Source organism: Salmo salar, chromosome 18, assembly GCF_965601325.2.
Source record: "Salmo salar chromosome 18, fSalSal1, whole genome shotgun sequence".
Taxonomy (NCBI): Eukaryota; Metazoa; Chordata; class Actinopteri; order Salmoniformes; family Salmonidae; genus Salmo; species Salmo salar.
This window is the reverse complement of record NC_138308.1, coordinates 6912788-6933525: the sequence shown is the minus strand read 5'-3', so window position 1 is coordinate 6933525 and position 20738 is coordinate 6912788. Positions and strand designations below refer to the sequence as shown.

General features: G+C 43.6%; 1 protein-coding gene across 1 annotated transcript in view; it reads left to right on the top strand.

Annotated features, from left to right (window-relative positions):
* The window catches only part of LOC106576849 (anthrax toxin receptor 1), a 75298-nt gene that overhangs the window by 16617 nt on the left and 37943 nt on the right, over positions 1-20738 (top strand). The window contains exons 10-16 of the mRNA XM_014154325.3: positions 3407-3505; positions 4483-4552; positions 15084-15162; positions 16188-16283; positions 16437-16475; positions 16695-16793; positions 16991-17158. Of these exons, the coding sequence (XP_014009800.1) occupies positions 3407-3505; positions 4483-4552; positions 15084-15162; positions 16188-16283; positions 16437-16475; positions 16695-16793; positions 16991-17158 (650 nt within the window). The remainder of the gene's footprint in view (positions 1-3406; positions 3506-4482; positions 4553-15083; positions 15163-16187; positions 16284-16436; positions 16476-16694; positions 16794-16990; positions 17159-20738) is intronic.

The following is a 20738-nucleotide window of genomic DNA, read 5'->3' as shown; positions in this document are numbered from 1 at the left end:
CCACGCCCCCCGCCCCCCTTATTTGCATATCTGACACGATAGACTCTTCTTTCATTTTGAGCAAATCTACTTTTTTAACTTCTTGGGGCTATGTGGGACGCTAGCGTGCCACCCGTGGTGCACCCTATCAACAGCAGGTGCATTTCAAGAGCGGCAAATTTGAAACCAAATAAATGTCAAAATTCAAATTTTTCAAACATACAACTATCTTACACCCTTTGAAAGATAAACATCTCCTTAATCTAACCACGTTGTCCGATTTCAAAAAGGGTTTACGGCGAAAGCATAAAGTTAGATTATGTTAGGAGAGTACATTGACAATAGCTGTGTGTAATGTTTTGTCAATTCAAAGACAGGCGTCACCAAAACCATAAAACCAGCTAAAATGATGCACTAACCTTTAACAATCTCCATCAGATGACACTCCTAGGACATTATGTTAGACAATACATGCATTTTTAGTTCAATCAAGTTCATATTTATATCCAAAAACAGCGGTTTACTATGGCGTTGATGTTCAGGAAATCGTTTCCCTCCAATAACCGGCAGTCAAGTCAGCACCACAAATTAAATAATTAAAATTAGAAAACATTGGTAAAATATTATATTGTCATTTAAAGAATTATAGATTTACATCTCTTGAACGCAATCAACTTGCCAGATGTAAAAATAACCTTACTGGGAAATCACACTTTGCAATAATCTGAGCACTGCGCCCAGAAAAATACGCTTTGCTATACAGACAAACGGCCATGTTGGAGAGATCTAAAATCTAAAATACTATGTAAATAATCCATTACCTTTGATTCTCTTCATCAGATGTCACTTCCAGGAATCCCAGGTCCATAACGAATGTAGTTTTGTTCAAAAAAGCTCATCATTTATGTCCAAAAAGCTCCGTGTTGTTAGCACATGATCTAAGCCAGCCGGACTTCTCGTCATGAAAGAGGGGAAAAAATATAGTTACGTTCGTTCAAACATGTCAAACGTTGTATAGCATAAATCATTAGTGCCTTTTTTAACCAGAACATGAATAATATTCAAGGTGGACGAATGCATTCTCTTTTATAACGTATTGGAACGAGGGTACCCAACATGAACTCGCGCGCCAGAGTCTAATCGGCCATCACCGTTCCAAGGCTCTTGTTCGGTCAGATCTCACAGTAAATGACTCAAAACACTTTGTAAAGGCTGGTGACATCTAGTGGAAGCAATAGGAAGTGCCAAAACATTAATCAACCCCTGTGTGTTTCAATGGCATAGGCTTAAAGGTAATTCAACACATCAGGTATCCACTTCCTGTCAGAAAATGTCTCAGGGTTTTGCCTGCCAAATGAGTTCTGTTATACTCACAGACACCATTCAAACAGTTTTAGAAACGTTAGGGTGTTTTCTATCCATATATAATAAGTATATGCATATTCTAGTTACTGGGTAGGATTAGTAACCAGATTAAATCGGGTACGTTTTTTTTATCCAGCCGTGAAAATACTGCCCCCTAGCCCCAACAGGTTAACAACAGATTGTAACAGTTCATTTGTTTTGATGAGCATTTTAGCAATTATTTCCTGTCTCACCCTTATCTGTTTCACCTGTCTTTGCGCTTGTATCCACCACCCTCCAGATGTCGCCCATCTTCCTCATTATCCCCAGTGTATTTATACCTGTGTTCTCTGTTTGTCTGTTGTCAGTTTGTTTTGTTTTGTCAAGCATACCAGCGTTTTTCCCCGTGCTCTCTAGTTCATGTTTTCTAGCTTTCTCGGTTTTTGACCCTGAGCCTGCCTGTCCTTCTGTACCTTGTCACACCACCCTGGATTACTGACCTCTGCCTGCCCTGACCCTGAGCCTGCCTGCTGTTCTGTATCTTTCGGACTCTGCTCTGGACTACTGACCTCCGCCTGCCCTTGACCTGTCTTTTGCCTGCCCCCCTGTTTTTGTAATAAACTTTTGTTACTTCGAAGCTTTCTGCATCTGGTTCTTCTCCTGAGCCTTGACATTTCCTGCATATACTTTATCTGTTCATTGCTCTAATTTGTATCTCCAAGTTGTTCTTCGTCTTTTCCTCTACGGGAAGCTATGGCTTGGTGGGTTCGAGTCGCAGCATCGCTTTACCGACAGATTGGTTCGCTGACTGCTCTCACATTTGCTTGGGGATATATTGAGCTATCGATTTTAGTCACACATGCACTAGATACAGCCAATGAATACAGCTCTCAGCATCACAGCCAAATGCAAATGTGACCAACAGTAAGAGAAAGAGCAGAACATCTTCAAATGTGGTACTAAATATCACAACATGAAGAACATAAAGGACTTAGATTTTTCATTAGTGCTAAACATGATATTCACTTCAATACAGCAACATAACTAATTATGATGTATTGGTGGCATTTCAGCGAGAGTGACAATGTTTTACCTTAGTTGCCTTGACCTTTTTGAAACACTGTTTTTCCCTTGTGGGGAACACACACCGCAATGTTTTTATCCAGTGAATTGTACACTTTCTGTAGCTTTAAATGTTAAAGGTGTGGCGAATGTTCATTTCTATTAGAAGGGATGAGGCTAGAATACGTCTCAGTGCACAGCAAAGATCACACAAAAACGTGCATGAAGGAATACACACACACACACACACCGTTGATGTCATAGGTAAGGTCAGATCTACTCTGTTTCTGCTGGTAACCCTGCAGACCGCTTTCTAAGCGAGCGTCCCCCCCCCCCTCTCTACAACAAATGCTGTACACACATACACACACTGACACACACACTCACATTCCAGCATATGCTGGTTAGCTTCCATCAATGCGCTTTAGTGGTGCCTGGGGGGACCAAAAGGTCAGAGTCACACACACACATATTCCTGTCCACACACACACACATACAGTCACTCAAAACCCTCCCGGCTGTGCAGGCAGAGATTTGTGAACAGCAGCACTTTTAGCATTAGCACCATTGGAGCATATGCCTGTACACACACGCACCACGCACATCAGCACACACACAACGTTAGCACCAGTGAAGCATATGCTGGTTGTTTTTCTCCTGCTTGAGTTGAGTCTTCCTGAAAGGTTAAGCATGGAGCACATAAGAGAGCAGGCAAAGAGCCACACACACACACACACACACACACACACACACACACACACACACACACACACACACACACACACACACACACACGCACACACACACACACACACACACAAGGCCTCAGGCTGTGAACACTTTCTAATGTAAAACAGGGCCACATGAGACAAAGGCAGCGAAGTGCTGCTGGCGATCCTCGTGGTCATGTTTTTCAAACAAATTTTCACTAGACTACTTTGCTAGAAAATTAGAATACATTCAAATAAGGTTGAATGGCTGGAGATGAATGGTTCTTACCGTTTCTGTTTCTTTCTCTCAGAGTCGTTTCAGGTGGTAGTTCGAGGGAACGGTTTTCTCCATGCCAGAAACACCGACCAGGTCCTCTGTAGCTTCAAAATCAACGACACACACACTCTGGGTGAGACACACAAACATACATGTTTATGTAAGAAATGGGGACATAATTTTGTCTCTAATTATAAACTAAGAACATGTCTAATGAATCTCTCACACACACAAATACTCACACACACATATTTTCTGTATTTATTTGCAACATTAAAACTACAGTACACAGTTGAAACAAGTGGTCACTGCACCTCTGTTTTGGTAAAAAGCTGAGGGATGGCCCTGGAGAAATGTAACCACTCTCAAATTCATAGACAAAGCCATGGACTGACCATCCAATTATAGTTTAAACCATGTTTTGAGGCTATACAGTGTTTGTTTATGCAAACATTGGAGTAAAACAATCTTATATTTGGGGTTCTGATGGGTTACAATAGTCGAACTAAGCTCATTATAATTTATATTCTTTAAGAATCAATGGGGATGGGCCTACCGACAGGCGCAGTGGTTTAAGGTGTCACTACAGACCCGGGTCTGATCCCGGGCTGTGTCGCAGCCGGCCGCGACCGGGAGACCCATGAGATGGCACACAATTGGCCCAGCGTCGTCCGGGTTAGGGGAGGGTTTGGCCATCCGGGATGTCCTTGTCCCATTGCACTTCAGCTACTCCTTGTGGTGGGCCGGGCACATACACGCTGACTTTGATCACCAGTTGTACGGTGTTTCCTCCGATACATTGGTGCAGCTGGCTTCCGGGTTAAGCGAGCAGTGTGTCAAGAAGCAGTGCGGCTTGGCAGGGTTGTGTTTCGGAGGACGCATGGCTCTTGACCTTCGCCTCTCCTGAGTCCGTACGGGAGTTGCAGCGATGGGACAAGACTGTAACTACTAATTGGATATCACGAAATTGGGGTAAAAACAATCAAAAATAGTGAACCAATGGGTGTGTATCATTCATTTATAAGTCCAAAAATGAATGTAGCGACTAAGGATTCTAGCTTTAATATGATGTTAAACCTCTTCAATTAACAGAATATTATGTTTCTTTAGATGAGAGGCCTGCTGGTGTAGAGGAAACTTTCCTGCTCTGTCCTGCTCCTGTTATAGAGGAAGTAGGAAGGTAAGTTACTCCTTTACCTACTGTAGTATTCCAGTGTATTCTTCAATCCTGCATGGTCCTAGAGTGCTACAGGAAGTTAAGGCATTAGTTCCAGCCTACTAACCTGCACACTCTGTAGCGCTCTGCCACTGCTGCTGGATTGGTAGATTGGTTTAGCAGATCAGTGTCCTTGAACGAATTAGGGCCAAAGTCGTTTGTTGCTGTGATCAATCAGTCACCGCTAACAACCTTAGACAGTAATCAGAGAGAGAAAGAGTTAGAGAGAGGAAAGAAAAGAATAGAGGAGGAGAGATGTAGAGCCTAGGAACATGGTTTAATGAGACTTTGAAAAAAACGCAGGAGAAAGACAGAGTGTGTGTGCGTCGAGTTTGCTTGTGTGCACGTGAGTGTGTGTATGAACACAGTCACTACGGAAGTGAGAAGTATGCCATGTCTAAAGCCTTCACCCCAGCATCCTCCATAGCCACCCCAAATTTGAGAGGACCTCAGAGGGCAGAGAAAGATCTACTCTGGGCTGGAAGCTGGGACAAACTGCCCCCCAGCCCAGCGCATAATTATACGGCTGTCCCCGACCCACAGACACCTCCAGGTGATCAACTGTCTTGTTGCTTTCACTCAGAAGTCTGGGGAGGGCTTGAGATTTTCTTGACTCGCGGTTAGATCGATTCACCACTGCAACACCACTCTTAAAGACACTATTTGTTTGCAAGCTGTAGCAAGGAGAGAGAGTATATTAGGTGTCTTTGTTTACTGTGGCATTGGATTTAGAAGTTGGTTTGGTGAGTATATTTTATTTCTCAATTTCTCTGTCTGTTATTAGTCAGTATAAGTCTGCTTAGGGATGTATCGAAATTTACAGAATGGTTACTTGGAGGAGGGAGGGTCATGCTTTTAAAATTTCAGTCAAAGGGAGGGTTTAGTATTTGTTAAATCTAGTCCAGCGGAGGGTCAATATTTCAATACTTCTCAGTGTTTAAGAATGAATACCTTATTAGGCTAGATATCGATGTGTGCCCGATGCTGTCCCCCATTTCTGATTCTCCACTTGGCGCGCAATATCAAGTGCGCTTATAGGCTATTTAATGTGGTCTCAATCATTATCCATAACCTATTTGAGACATTCCTCTCTACTACATTGTACACTACAAGGGACTTCAAAAAAATATTGACCTCAATTCCGTTAGATGCTGGCATGACAAGCACTCATATAAGCTAACATTAGCACTTCTCCAGAAAATGAAATATACTGGGAAGACCTTTGAACTTGCTACAAAGTGCATGCTCAGAGAAGCACAGGACAAAGGTTAGATTTTTAAGATAGCTGCTGGGATGGTGTAAATAAAACTAAACGGCATTACACACTGCAGCGGATATTCCAACCCCGAGTCCTGGCCTGCTCTGCTCTTGCTGATCCAAAACGTTTTTGTGTGCTGCTTAACCAATGGCTGTGCTGCGTAGGAGGAAGAGAGTCAAAGGTTTCTTCTGACATTTTTTGTTGTTGATTAAGCCTAGTCCAAAAATCTTGCACGTGGACTAGCCTATAGCCTAAATTCTGTTCAGTTTGAAATTGAGAGTGTGAAGATTAGGAGGACCGGAGGTCAACTTTGATAGCTTGCTATTACTATATTTGATTTTTATTAAAAACAATATGTTTCTTGCCATTATGTATTTATCAGAGTTATTAAACTCTCAATAAGCCAGAATCAAGTAACGTACAATGTGGTGCTGAAACATGAATCAGTAGCAGATACAGCAGACACAATACCCCATAATAACAACACACCTTTTTTTTTTTTTATATGTTTACACATTTATTCAAAATAAAAACCAGAAAAAACGTATTTACATAAGTATTCAGACCCTTTGCTATGAGACATGAAATTGAGCTCAGGTGCATCCTGTTTCCATTGATCATTCTTGAGTCCACCTGTTGTAAATTCAATTGATTGTACATGATTTGGAAAAGCACACACCTGTCTATATAAGGTCCCACAGTTGAGAGTGCTTGTCAGAGCATAAAACCAAGCCATGAGGTCAAAGGAATTGTCCGTAGAGCTCCAAGACAGGAGTGTGTGGAGGCACAGATCTGGGGAAAAGTACCCAAAAATGTCTGCAGCATTGAAAGTCCCAAGAACACATTGGCCTCCATCATTCTTAAATGGAAGAAGTTTGGAACCACCAAGACTTTTCCTAGAGCTGGCCGCCCGGCCAAACTAAGCAATCTGGGGGAGAAGGGCCTTGTTCAGGGAGGTGACTAAGAACCTGATGGTCACTCTGACAGAGCTCCAAAGTTCCTCTGTGGAGATGGGAGAACCTTCCAGAAGGACAACCATCTCTACAGCACTCCACCAATCAGGCCTTTATGGTAAAGTGGCCAGACAGATGCCACTCCTCAGAAAAAGGCACATGACAGCCCACTTGGAGTTAGCTAAAAGGCACCTAAAGGACTCTCAGACCATGAGAAACAAGATTCTCTGGTCTGATGAAACCAAGATTGAACTCTTTGGCCTGTATGCCAAGCGTCACGTCTGGAGGAAACCTGGCACCGCTCATCACCTGGCCAATACCATCCCTAAGGTGAAGCATGGTGGTGGCAGCATCATGCTGTGGGTATATCATTCAGTGGCAGGGAGACTAGTCAGGATTGATGGAAAGATGAACGGAGCAAAGTACAGAGAGAAACTTGATGAAAACCTGCTCCAGTGTGCTCAGGACCTCAGACTGGGGTGAAGCTTCACCTTCTAACAGGACAATGACCCTAAGCACACAGCCAAGACAACGTAGGAGTGGCTTCGGGTCAAGTCTCTGAGTGTCCTTGACTGGCCCAGCCAGAGCCCGGACTTGAACACGATCGAACATCTCTGGAGAGACCTGAAAATAACTTTGCAGCGACGCTCCCCCTCCAACTTGACAGAGCTTGAGAGGATCTGCAGAGATAAATGAGAGAAACTCCCCAAATACAGGTGTGCTAAGCTTGTAGCGTCATACCCAAGAAGACTTAATACGGAAGTGTTCAGATTATGTGGATGCTACGCTACAGGACTATTTTGCTAGCACTGACTGGAATATGCTCCAGGATTTATCCAATGGCATTGGGGAGAATACCACCTCAGTCACCGGCTTCGTCAATAACTGCATCGATGGCGTCGTCCCCGCAGTGACCGTACGTACGTATCCCAACCAGAAGCCATGGATTACAGGCAACATCCGCACCAAGCTAAAGGCTAGAGCTGCCACTTTCAAGGAGCGAGAAACTAATCCGGACGCTTATAAGAAATCCTGCTATGCCCTCAGACGAACCATCAAGCAGGCAAAGCGTCAATACAGGACTAAGATTGAATTCTACTACACCGGCTCTGACGCTCGTCGGATGTGGCAGGGCTTGCAAACTATTACAGACTACAAAGGGAAACCCAGCCGCAAGCTGCCCAGTGACACGAGTCTACCAGACGTGCTAAATGCCTTTTTATGCTCGCTTCGAGGCAAGCAACACTGAAGCATGCACGAGAGCACCAGCTGTTTGATCACGCTCTCTTTAGCGGATGTGAGCAAGACCTTTAAACATGTCAACATTCACAAAGCTGCGGGGCCATACGGATTACCAGGAAGTGTACTCAAAGCATGCGCAGACCAACTGGCAAGTGTCTTCACTGACATTTTGAACCTCTCCCTGACCGAGTCTATAATACCTACATGTTTCATACAGACCACCATAGTCCCTGTGCCCTAGAAAGCGAAGGTAACGTGCCTAAATGATTACCGCCCCAAAGCCATGAAGTGCTTTTAAAGGCTGGTCATGGCTCACATCAACAACATCATACCAGAAACCCTAGAGCCACTCCAATTCGCAACAGATCCACAGATGACGCAATCTCAATCGCAATCCACACTGCCCTTTCCCACCTGGACTAAAGGAACACCTACGTGAGAATGCTGTTCTTTGACTACAGCTCAGTGTTCAACACCAAAGTGCCCACAAAGCTCATCACTAAGCTGAGGAGCCTGGGACTGAACATCTCTCTCTGCAACTGGATCCTGGAATTCCTGACTGGCCACCCCCAGGTAGTAAGGGTAGGAAACAACACATCTGCCACACTGATACTCAACACGGGGGCCCCTCAGGGGTGTGTGCTTAGTCCCCTCCTGTACTCTCTGTTCACCGACGACTACATGGCCAACCATGACTCCAACACCATCATTAAGTTTGCTGACAACACAACAAAGGTAGGCCTGATCACCGACAATGATGAGACAGCCTATAGGGAGGAGGTCAGAGACCTGGCCGTGTGATGCCAGGAAAACAACCTCTCCCTCAATATGAACAAGACAAAGGAGTTGATCGTGGACTACAGGAAAAGGAGGTCTGAACAGGCCCCCATTAACATCGATGGGGCTGTAGTGTATCGGGTTGAGAGTTCAAGTTTCTTGGTGTCCACATCACCAACAAACTATCATGGTCCAAACACACCAAGACAGTTGCGAAGAGTGCATTTTAACCTGTTAGGGCTAGGGGGCAGTATTTGTACGGCTGGATAAAAAAATGTACCCGATTTAATCTGGTTACTAATCCTACCCAGTAACTAGAATATGCATATACTTATTATATATGGATAGAAAACACCCTAAAGTTTCTAAAACTGTTTGAATGGTGTCTGTGAGTATAACAGAACTCATTTGGCAGGCAAAACCCTGAGACATTTTCTGACAGGAAGTGGATACCTGATGTGTTGTATTACCTTTAAACCTATGCCATTGAAAAACACAGGGGCTGAGGAATATTTTGGCACTTCCTATTGCTTCCACTAGATGTCACCAGCCTTTACAACGTGTTTTGAGTCTTCTGGAGGGAGATCTGACCGAACAAGAGCCATGGAACGATGATGGCCCATTAGACACCTGGCGCGCGAGTTCATGTTGGGTACCCTCGTTCCAATACGTTATAAAAGAGAATGCATTCATCCACCTTGAATATTATTCATGTTCTGGTTAAAAAAGGCCCTAATGATGTATGCTATACAACGTTTGACATGTTTGAACGAACGTAAATATATTTTTTCCCCTCGTTCATGAAGTGAAGTCCGGCGGGCTTAGATCATGTGCTAACAAGACGGAGATTTTTGGACATAAATGATGAGCTTTTTTGAACAAAACTACATTCGTTATGGACCTGTGATACCTGGAAGTGACATCTGATGAAGAGAATCAAAGGTAATGGATTATTTACATAGTATTTTCGATTTTAGATCTCCCCAACATGGCGGCTAGTCTGTATCGCAACGCGTATTTTTCTGGGCGCAGTGCTCAGATTATTGCAAAGTGTGATTTCCCAGTAAGGTTATTTTTAAATCTGGCAAGTTGATTGCGTTCAAGAGATGTAAATCTATAATTCTTTAAATGACAATATAATATTTTACCAATGTTTTCTAATTTTAATTATTTAATTTGTGGTGCTGACTTGAATGCCGGTTATTGGAGGGAAACGATTTCCTGAACATCAACGCCACAGTAAAACGCTGTTTTTGGATATAAATATGAACTTGATAGAACTAAAAATGCATGCATTGTCTAACACAATGTCCTAGGAGTGTCATCTGTTGGAGATTGTAAAAGGTTAGTGCATAATTTTAGCTGATTTTATGGTTTTGGTGACGCCTGTCTTTGAATTGGCACAACATTACACACAACTCTTGTAAATGTACTGTCCTAACATACTCTACATTTATGCTTTCGCCGTAAAACCTTTTTGAAATCGTAAAACGTCGTTAGATTAAGGAGATGTTTATCTTTCAAAGGGTGTAAAATAGTTGTATGTTTGAAAAATTTGAATTTTGACATTTATTTGGATTCAAATTTGCCGCTCTTGAAATGCACCTGCTGTTGATGGAGTGCACCACGGGTGGGACGCTTGCGTCCCACCTAGCCCATAGAGGTTAACACCTAAAGTTCTACAGCTGCATCATCGAGAGCATCCTGACCGGTTGCACCCCTGCCTGGTTTGGCAACTGCTCGGCATCTGACCATAAGGCGCTACAGAGGTTAGTGTGTATGGCCCAGTACATCATTGGGGCCAAGCTTCCTGCCATCCAGGACCTATTTACTAGGCGGTGTCAGAGGCAGGCCTAAGAAATGGTTAAAGACTCCAGTCACCCAAGTCATAGACTATTCTCTCTTCTACCACACGGCAAGCGGTACCGGAGCGCAAAGTCTATGTCCAAAAGGTTCCTTAACAGCTTCTACCCCCAAGCCGTAAGGCTGCTGAACAATTACTCAAATGGCCACCGGGACTATTTACATTGACCACCCCCCCCCCCCCCCCCTCTTTGTTTTTACACTGCTGCTACTCGCTGTTTATTATCTATTCATGGTCTCTTTACCCCTACCTACAGTGCCTTGCAAAAGTATTCATCCCCCTTGTCGTTTTTCGTATTTTGTTGCATTACAACCTGTAATTTAAATGGATTTTTATTTGGATTTCGTCTAATGGACATACACAAAATAGTCCAAATTGGTGAAGTGAAATGAAAAAAATTACTTGTTTCAAAAATTGGAGGGAAAAAAATGAAAAATGTGTGCGTGCATATGTATTGCATATGTATTCACCCCCTTTGCTATGAAGCCTCTAAATAAGATCTGGTGCAACCAATTACCTTCAGAAGTCACATAATTAGTTAAATAAAGTCCATCTGTGTGCAATCTAAGTGTCACATGATCTGTCACATGATCTCAGTAAATATACACCTGTTCTGAAACACTCCGGAGTCTGCAACACCACTAAGCAAGGGGCACAACCAAGCACCACCATGAAGACCAAGGAGCTCTCCAAACAGGTCAGGGACAAAGTTGTGGAGAAGTACAGATCAGGGTTGGGTTGTAAAAAATATGGACAGATACTCCAGCGGAGATTGGAGTATCTGTCCATAGGACCACTTTAAGCCGTACACTCCACAGAGCTGGGCTTTACGGAAGAGTGGCCAGAAAAAAGCCATTGCTTAAAGAAAAAAATAAGCAAACACGTTTGGTGTTCGCCAAAAGGAATTCTGGGAGACTCCCCAAACATATGGAAGAAGTTACTCTGGTCAGGTTCGACTAAAATTGAGCTTTTTGGCCATCAAGGAAAACGCTATGTCTGGCGCAAACCCAACACCTCTCATCACCCCGAGAACACAATCTGCACAGCTACAGGCAGTTAGATTTGGGTATGTCATTTTAGGCGAAAATTGTAAAAAAGGGCGGATCCTTAAGTGGTTTAAAAGCTTACATTTTTCTGCGTCTGTCTGGTGTGGAAAGGTAGGCCTAACTTTTTAAAATACCATGCTCAGTTACCTAATGATGGCTCATATTTAATTATTTGCAAACAGGGACAGTTTCGTTGCAAACAAGACACACTGATTTGGCATTGGAGAAATATGATAAGATAAACACATAGAGCTATCTATCTGTCCATTCTTAGCCTGTCATTTCAGTCATTTGTGTGGTATTAAAAAACGTTTCTGGTGATATGTAAAAATTAGGCAGAATTGCATGATTTAAAAAAAAAAAAGGCACTTTTTTTCTTATACTGCAAATAGAATGATAGATTTGTACGATGCTTTTACTGTAAAAGAGATCTTTCCACCCCTACTCTTGTCCACATGGTCTGCAAACCCACATCTTCTGGCCCGCAGCCCACGTTGACACGTAATGCTTACTGAACAAAGAACGTATTCTAAAACTGCATATCTAAAACTCTGGTCTGTCCAAGAAGTGAGGGTAAACAGTAGACCTGTTCTCTTCTTTCCACTTTGTTTTCAATATTATTTTGGGTATAGGGTAGGGTCACTTGTTTTTTTTTTCAAGCTCTCAGGGAGGGTTTAGATAAAATATGTTTTGCTGAAGGGGGGGCCCATCTATTTACGTTTCAGGGGTCTGATTTTCTCAATGTAACCCTTATTATAAATAATGTTCACTCCCTTAAGCCAATTCCTTGTATACTGTTCAGCAAAAACTAGAACGGTAGAACGGAGCAGTCAATACCTGGCTGTCAGGTTGGCTTGTGCCCACAACCACACCCTCACCCCCCACTCCCTATAGGCATAATTGTGCTGCTTCTCCATTTCTGTGCCCATAATGGTGCCCATGAGTCTCTGTGTTGTTCTATTACTGTTACTGAGTCACCCCATTAGTACATGCTCTACCAACAACACTTGGGGCACTTGGGGCATGTGAGTAAGAGGAAATCAACTGTGAACAACCCAAGAGCGAGACGATGAGGCCTGTTTTTATGTTTACCCTAAAAAGGTAATCATATTTCTATCTTTCACACTTGTCTGAAAATGCATAATCATAAGGTTATTTTTAAAAACATGATGGTTTGGTTATGTATCATTAACAATACTTTATGTCTAACTGCACTGAGTATACCAAACCCCTCCCCCTTTTGCCCTCAGAACAGCCTTAATTTGTCAGGTCATGGACTCTACAAGGTGTCGAAAGTGTTCCACAGTGATGCTGGCCCATGTTGACTTCAATGCTTCCCACAGTTGTGTCAAGTTGGCTGGATGTCCTTTGGGTAGTCGACCATTCTTGATACCATTCTTGAGTATGAAAAACCCAGCAGCTTTGCAGTTCTTGACACAAACCGGTGCACCTGTCACCTACTACCATACCCCGTTTAAAGGCACTTAAATTCTTTGTCTTGCCCATTCACCCTCTGAATGACACACATACACAATCCATGTCTCAATTATCTCAATGCTTAAAAATCCTTCTTTAACCTGTCTCCTCCCCTTCATCTACACTGATTGAAGTGGATTTAACTACTGACATCACTAAGGGATCATAGCTTTCAACTGGATTCACCTGGTCAGTCTATGTAATGGAAAGAGCAGGTGTTTTAATGTTTTGTATACTCAGTGTATATTTTAAATGTTCAAGAGCATTTGAGGGCCCATAAGATGTAAGCCCCCCCCCCCCCCCCCCCACACACACACACACACACACACACCCCTCAGCCCTGTCTCATATGATGAAGTCATCATTGCTGCTGTCACGCAAGCACATGGTGACTGGAAACCTTCTGGTAGAAGCTACACAAACACATATACACACACACACTCATGGCGGAGGGCTGATTGATGGGTGGGTCGATGGCTCTGTCACCAGGGTGCTGATTGCACTGTGCCCCCTGCCTGCCCAGAGAGAGAGAGAGAGAGAGAGGGTATAGAGGCAAAAGAAAAGGGGGAAAAGGGAGAGGGAATACATATTTTTCTGTGAGTCTCAGTAGTAATCTCTGGTTTTCTCTGTTGCAGAGTTAAACAATTTCATACTGTTCTCCATTCTGTCAGAGAGAGATGGAGAGGGAGGGGAGGTGAGGAGGGGAGGGGAGGGGAGGTCCTAGAAGGGAGTCTGGGGGGATGTACTCCCTCTCTCCTCCCCTCCCCTCCTCACCTCCCCCTTCTCCCTTTTCCATTTCCTGTCTTTGTCTGCTCCCTCCTTTCTCATCCACCCTCAAATGACCTCAACCCCCCTTCCCCTAGCCTCCCCCTTCCCTTCCCTCCCCTCCCTCAGTCCTAAACCACACTCTCAATGACCCCTCTCTTCTCTTGCCTCCTAAATCATTACAACTCACTTACACACTCTCCTCTCATATATCAACCCACCAACCTCAAATCACACACACGCATACACACACACACGCACACACACACACACACACACACACACACACATGCACAGTGCTCCCCTCTGTATGTGTCTCCACGATCTGTGTTGTAGATAGAAGCACTAACATTAGGGAGAGGAAGCCATTCAGTGGCCTAATGACAACTTTCCACATTGGGACTCTGGAATCAACCCAAAGTCCACAGGTCCCATCCTTTTTAACACTTGCTGGCAGTCGACAATGCAATCCTGACAAATGTTACTTTGCTACCCTAACGCTGTAAAGATGCATTCCCCAATACGGTAAGCCTTACAGGTCCCATACCTAACCAAAGTCCACAGGGCCAAATGTGCCAAATGTGATGGCTGTCAGAAAGCAGATGTTAGTGAAAGAGAGCAAGAACAGACAGATACAGAGACAGGAATGTGTTAATGGTCTATATCTTATTCATGCTTCAGATTTCTAAAGAAAGCCATGAGTATCAAACATAGATCTGTGTGCAGGTGCGCATCCACGTGTCCGTTGACATGATGCATGTAATGTCTTGCGTTCATGCTAAAGCCTAATTTATAGTTTTTCATAAGACAACGACATTATGCAAGTATGCAACTCAATTAACTATGCAAAATGGCGATCCTGCGTGATTGCATAGAGACTCAAATTGTGGGCTGCACATATTTTTGGTCCTCAAGTACGCGGAACAGCCATTGTAAGTAACTAATTGTGTACTTGCACTGTTTACTTACAGTACATAAGGCATATACTAAGCTTAAGTCTGAAAAGAGCATGGATGTGTTTTTTCAGGGGATTTGGGGGAAAAAATGATGGGTTCGGAAATGTGTGTTGCGAGGGTTGACGGGTAATGTAGTGTTGTGTGTGTGTGTGTTGCAGGGTGATCTATCTACAGGTCAGTATGAATGAAGGACTCTCCTACATCACCAGTTCTGTTCACATCACCACCATCGAATGTGTGAGTACAGCGATGTTCAACAACATAAACAAAGGCTCCAAAAATGACAGAATAATAATAATTGTCTGGAACGTCCTGTGTGGAAGCACCCCATGCTTCAATATACTTTGTATCCCTTATTTACTCAAGTGTTTCCTTTATTTTGTCAGTTACCTGTAGAATGAAGGGAGAGGTATCGCTCGAGTCGCAACAAAATTAAATATAACGTTGCGAATGACACAGTTTCATGTGTATAACATTTAAAGACCTGCATCACTATAATAAGAGCTTTTCCAGTTCTAAAGGGAAGTATTTTAGTGTTTTCGTGGCCTTTGTTCATGTGTTTTACGGGCTCCCATACTACACAACGAGGATGAAGAAGTGATTTGCTGTTTGGGGTTTCTCAAAAACATGTGAAATCACAAAAAAGGTGACTGGACCCTTCTATAACACACCATTTACATCAAAAATTGAGATTTTGTTGTTTAAAAAAAAGAACTTCTTTGGGGCGGCAGGTAGCCTAGTGGTTAGAGCGTTGGGCCAGTAACCAAAAGGTTACTTGATTGATTCCCCGAGCTGACAAGGTGAAAATCTGTCGTTCTGCCCCTGAACAAGGCAGTTAACCCAGTGTTCCTAGGCTGTCATTATAAGTAAGAATTTGTTCTTAACTTACTTGCATAGTTAAATAAATAAAAAATAAGCACTAAGCGATATTCTGAAATAGTAAGCAACATTCAGCAACACATATCCTGAAGCAATTAAAAATAATGTTTGTTGGTATAATTTTGCCCTTTTTGTATTTCTGTACTTCCTATAGTTTCCTCCTCTTTTTTTCCTCCACCTATTCTCTGCGGTCTCCTCTGCTCTCTCTGTCATCAGAGGAGGCTGTGAGTATGTTCTCTCTTTCATCTTTTGATCTGTCTGTAGTCACACCAGAACTGTACCTTAATCCAGTAAATAGGCCCCTTCAATCTCATCTCAGTCTAACTCCAAACAAGATACCATATTGGTTTGCAATTACACCTTTGCTGTGTCTCTCTGTGTAGTTTGATGGGACCATCCTGCTGATCTCATTGCTAGTTCTGACACTTTTGTTGGGCCTGCTGTTCATGTGGTGGTTCTGGCCCCTCTGCTGCACCTTGGTAAGACTAGCTCTTGTGTCTTCATTCAGTAGATTCAGGGGTATTACTATGGGAATTGTAGTTATTTTGCGTATAGAGAGGGAGGATGTTTTGTTGTGTTTAATGTATCTTCTTCCTGATTTACTTGTTCAATGTGAATGGTTCTCTCTCCAGGTCATACAAGAGCCCCCACCACCTCCTCTCCCAGAGCCAGTAAGTCACACACATAGATATTCTAAAATTCAGTTTTCCTGATGTTGCTAGGATGCAAATGTCCATTCTAGTGTTATATTTAACTATGTGGTCACCCAAGGAAACCCCTCTACATGTCTGAATGTTTACACAGCGTGCACCTCCACTCCCATACTCATATTTATACAAATAAAACCTTTAATTTAAACCTCAACTTCTAACTAACTCTTCCCATGTCAGGAGTCTGATGATGAAGATGGTATGCCCAAAATGCGATGGCCCACAGTGGACGCATCCTATTACGGAGGGAGAGGGGTGGGGGGCATCAAACGCATGGAGGTACACCTTCGAGCGCGCACACACACACACACACACACACACACACACACACACACACACACACACACATACACAAATTATAGCAGTGCCGACCCTGTGCGGAAATAGATATCAGATAGTATAGTACTGTCTGAAAGGAATTCCTGTCGTGTGTGTGTGTGTGTGTGGCGTGCGTGCGTGCGTGTGTGTGCGTGTAGGTGCGGTGGGGGGATAAAGGCTCTACAGAGGAAGGGGCTAAGCTAGACAAGCCTAAGAATGCAGTGGTGAAGATGCCTGAACAGGAGTATGAAGCGTACCAACCCAAACCACGCACACCCAAGCCCTGGAAACCTCCTCAGGACAGGAGGTGGTACACACCTATACAGGTAACACACAAACATAGAACATTGCTAGCTCATTAGGGTTTCAAAACACAATACCCCATAATGACAAAGCGAAAACTGTTTTTTAAAATGTGTTGCAAATTTTTTACAAATAAAATACAGAAATACCTTATTTACATAAGTATTCAGACCCTTTGATATGAGAGTCGAAATTGAGCTCAGGTGCATCCTGTGTCCCTTCATCATCCTCAAGATGTTTCTACAACTTGATTGGAGTCCACCTGTGGTAAATTCAATTGATTGGACATGATTTTGAAAGGCACACACCCGTCTAAATAAGGTCCCACAGTTGACAGTGCATGTCAGAGCTAAAACCAAGCCATGAGGTCGAAGGAATTGTCCGTAGAGCTTAGACAGGATTGTGGTCAAGGCACAGATCTGGGGAAGGGTACCAAAACATTTGCAGTATTTAAGGTCCCCAAGAACACAGTGGCCTCCATCATTCTTAAATGGAAGAAGTTTGGAACCAGGAAGACTTTTCCTAGAGCTGGCCGTCCGGCCAAACTGAGCAATTGGGGGAGAAGGGCCTTGGTCAGGGAGGTGACCAAGAACCCGATGGTGACTCTAACAGAGCTCCAGCGTTCCTCTGTGGAGATGGGAGAATCTTCCAGAAGGACAACCATCTCTGTAGCACTCCAACAATCAGGCCTTTATGGTAGAGTAGCCAGATGGATGCCACTCCTCAGTAAAAGGCACATGACAGCCTGCTTGGAATTTGCTAAAAGGCACCTAAAGTATTCTCAGACCATGAGAAACAAGATCTGATCTGGTCTGATGAATCTAAGAGTGAACTCTTTGGCCTGAATGCCAAGCGTCAAGTCTGGAGGAAACCTGGCACCATCCCTACGGTGAAGCATGGTGGTGGCAGCATCATGCTGTGGGGATGTTTTTCTGTGGCAGAGACTGGGAGACTAGTCAGGATTGAGGGAAAGATGAACAGAGCAAAGTACAGAGAGATCCTTAATGAAAACCTGTTCCAGAGCGCTCAGGACCTCAGACTGGGGGCGAAAGTTCACCTTCCAACAGGACAACGACCCTAAGCACACAGCCAAGACAATGCAAGAGTGGCTTCGGGACAGTCTCTGAATGTCCTTGAGTGGCCCAGCCCGGACTTGAACCCGATCGAACATCTCTGGAGAGCCGTGAAAATATCTGTCCAGTGACGCTTCCCATCCAACTTTACAGACATTGAGAGGATCTTCAGAGAAGAATGGGAGAAACTTCCCAAATACAGGTGTGCCAAGCTTGTAGTGTCATGCCCAAGAAGACTCAAGGTTGTAATCACTACCAAAGGTGCTTTAAAAAAGTACTGAGTAAATGGTCTGAATACATATGCAAATGTGATATCTTCACTTCTTCACTCTTCTCTTTTTTATTCACTCTCTTATTCCTCCTCTTCCTCCCCAGCTAATAATGTTTTTGAAATAATATGTTACCCAAATGTTTGAGTTTCCAGTTTTCCATTAGTTAGGGGAACATTCCATCTATGTTAACAAAAACCTTCAGAGAATTTATTTTGCATTATTTGGTGTTAAAGATAGGAGAACATTCCCTTAAGGTCAAGCAGAACATCTATATATCTACGTGGTTACAATGTTCTCAGAATATTTAGTGCCTTAAAGTATTCACACCCCTTGACTTTTTCCACATTTTGCTTTGATACAAGATGGGATTAAAATTGATTTAATTCAATTTTTTGTCGACAATCTACACAAAATCCTGAAAGTGGAAGATAAATTCTAACATTTGCAAAACATTCCTACAAATACAGTATATCTTGATTACATAAGTTTTCAACACCCTGAGTCAATACATGTTAGAATCACCTTTGGCAGCGATTACAGCTGTGAGTCTTTCTGGGTAAGTCTCTAAATCAAATCAAATCAAATTTATTTATATAGCCCTTCGTACATCAGCTGATATCTCAAAGTGCTGTACAGAAACCCAGCCTAAAACCCCAAACAGCAAGCAATGCATGTGAAAGAAGCACGGTGGCTAGGAAAAACTCCCTAGGAAAAACTCCCTAGAAAGGCCAAAAACCTAGGAAGAAACCTAGAGAGGAACCAGGCTATGAGGGGTGGCCAGTCCTCTTCTGGCTGTGCAGGGTGGATATTATAACAGAACATGGTCAAGATGTTAAAATGTTCATAAATGACCAGCATGGTCAAATAATAATAATCATAGTAGTTGTCGAGGGTGCAACAAGCACGTCCGGTGAACAGGTCAGGGTTCCATAGCCGCAGGCAGAACAGTTGAAACTGGAGCAGCAGCACGGCCAGGTGGACTGGGGACAGCAATGAGTCATCATACCAGGTAGTCCTGAGGCATGGTCCTAGGGCTCAGGTCCTCCGAGAGAAAGACAGAAAGAGAGAGAGAATTAGAGAGAGCATATTTAAATTCACACAGGACACCGGATAAGACAAGAGAAATACTCCAGATGTAACAGACTGACCCTAGCCCCCCGACACATAAACTACTGCAGCATAAATACTGGAGGCTGAGACAGAAGGGATCAGAAGACACTGTGGCCCCATCCGATGATACCCCCGGACAGGGCCAAACAGGCAGGATATAACCCCACCCACTTTGCCAAAGCACAGCCCCTACACCACTAGAGGGATGTCTCCAACCACCAACTTACCGTCCTAAGACAAGGCCGAGTATAGCCCACAACGATCTCCGCCATGGCACAACCCAAGGGGGGCGCCAACCCAGACAGGAAGACCACGTCAGTGACTCAACCCACTCAAGTGACGCACCCCTCCCATGGACGGCATGGAAGAACACCAGTAAGCCAGTGACTCAGCCTCTGTAAAAGGGTTAGAGGCAGAGAATCCCAGTGGAAAGAGGGGAACCGGCAAGGCAGAGATAGCAAGGGCGGTTCGTTGCTCTAGCCTTTCCGTTCACCTTCACACTCCTGGGCCAGACTATACTTAATCATAGGACCTACTGAAGAGATAAGGTTGAGACTGAGTCTGCGTCTCTCACATTGGTAGGCAGACCATTCCATAAAAATGGAGCTCTATAGGAGAAAGCCCTACCTCCAGCCGTTTGCTTAGAAATTCTAGGGACAATTAGGAGGCCTGCGTCTTGTGACCGTAGCGTACGTGTAGGTATGTACGGCAGGACCAAATCGGAAAGATAGGTAGGAGCAAGGCCATGTAATGCTTTGTAGGTTAGCAGTAAAACCTTGAAATCAGCCCTTGCCTTAACAGGAAGCCAGTGTAGGGAGGCTAGCACTGGAGTAATATGATCAAATTTTTTGGTTCTAGTCAGGATTTTAGCAGCCGTATTTAGCACTAACTGAAGTTTATTTAGTGCTTTATCCGGGTAGTCGGAAAGTAGAGCATTGCAGTAGTCCAGCCTAGAAGTAACAAAAGCATGGATTAATTTTTCTGCGTCATTTTTGGACAGAAAGTTTCTGATTTTTGCAATGTTACGTAGATGGAAAAAAGCTGTCCTTGAAACAGTCTTGATATGTTCTTCAAAAGAGAGATCAGGGTCCAGAGTAACGCCGAGGTCCTTCACAGTTTTATTTGAGACGACTGTACAACCATCCAGA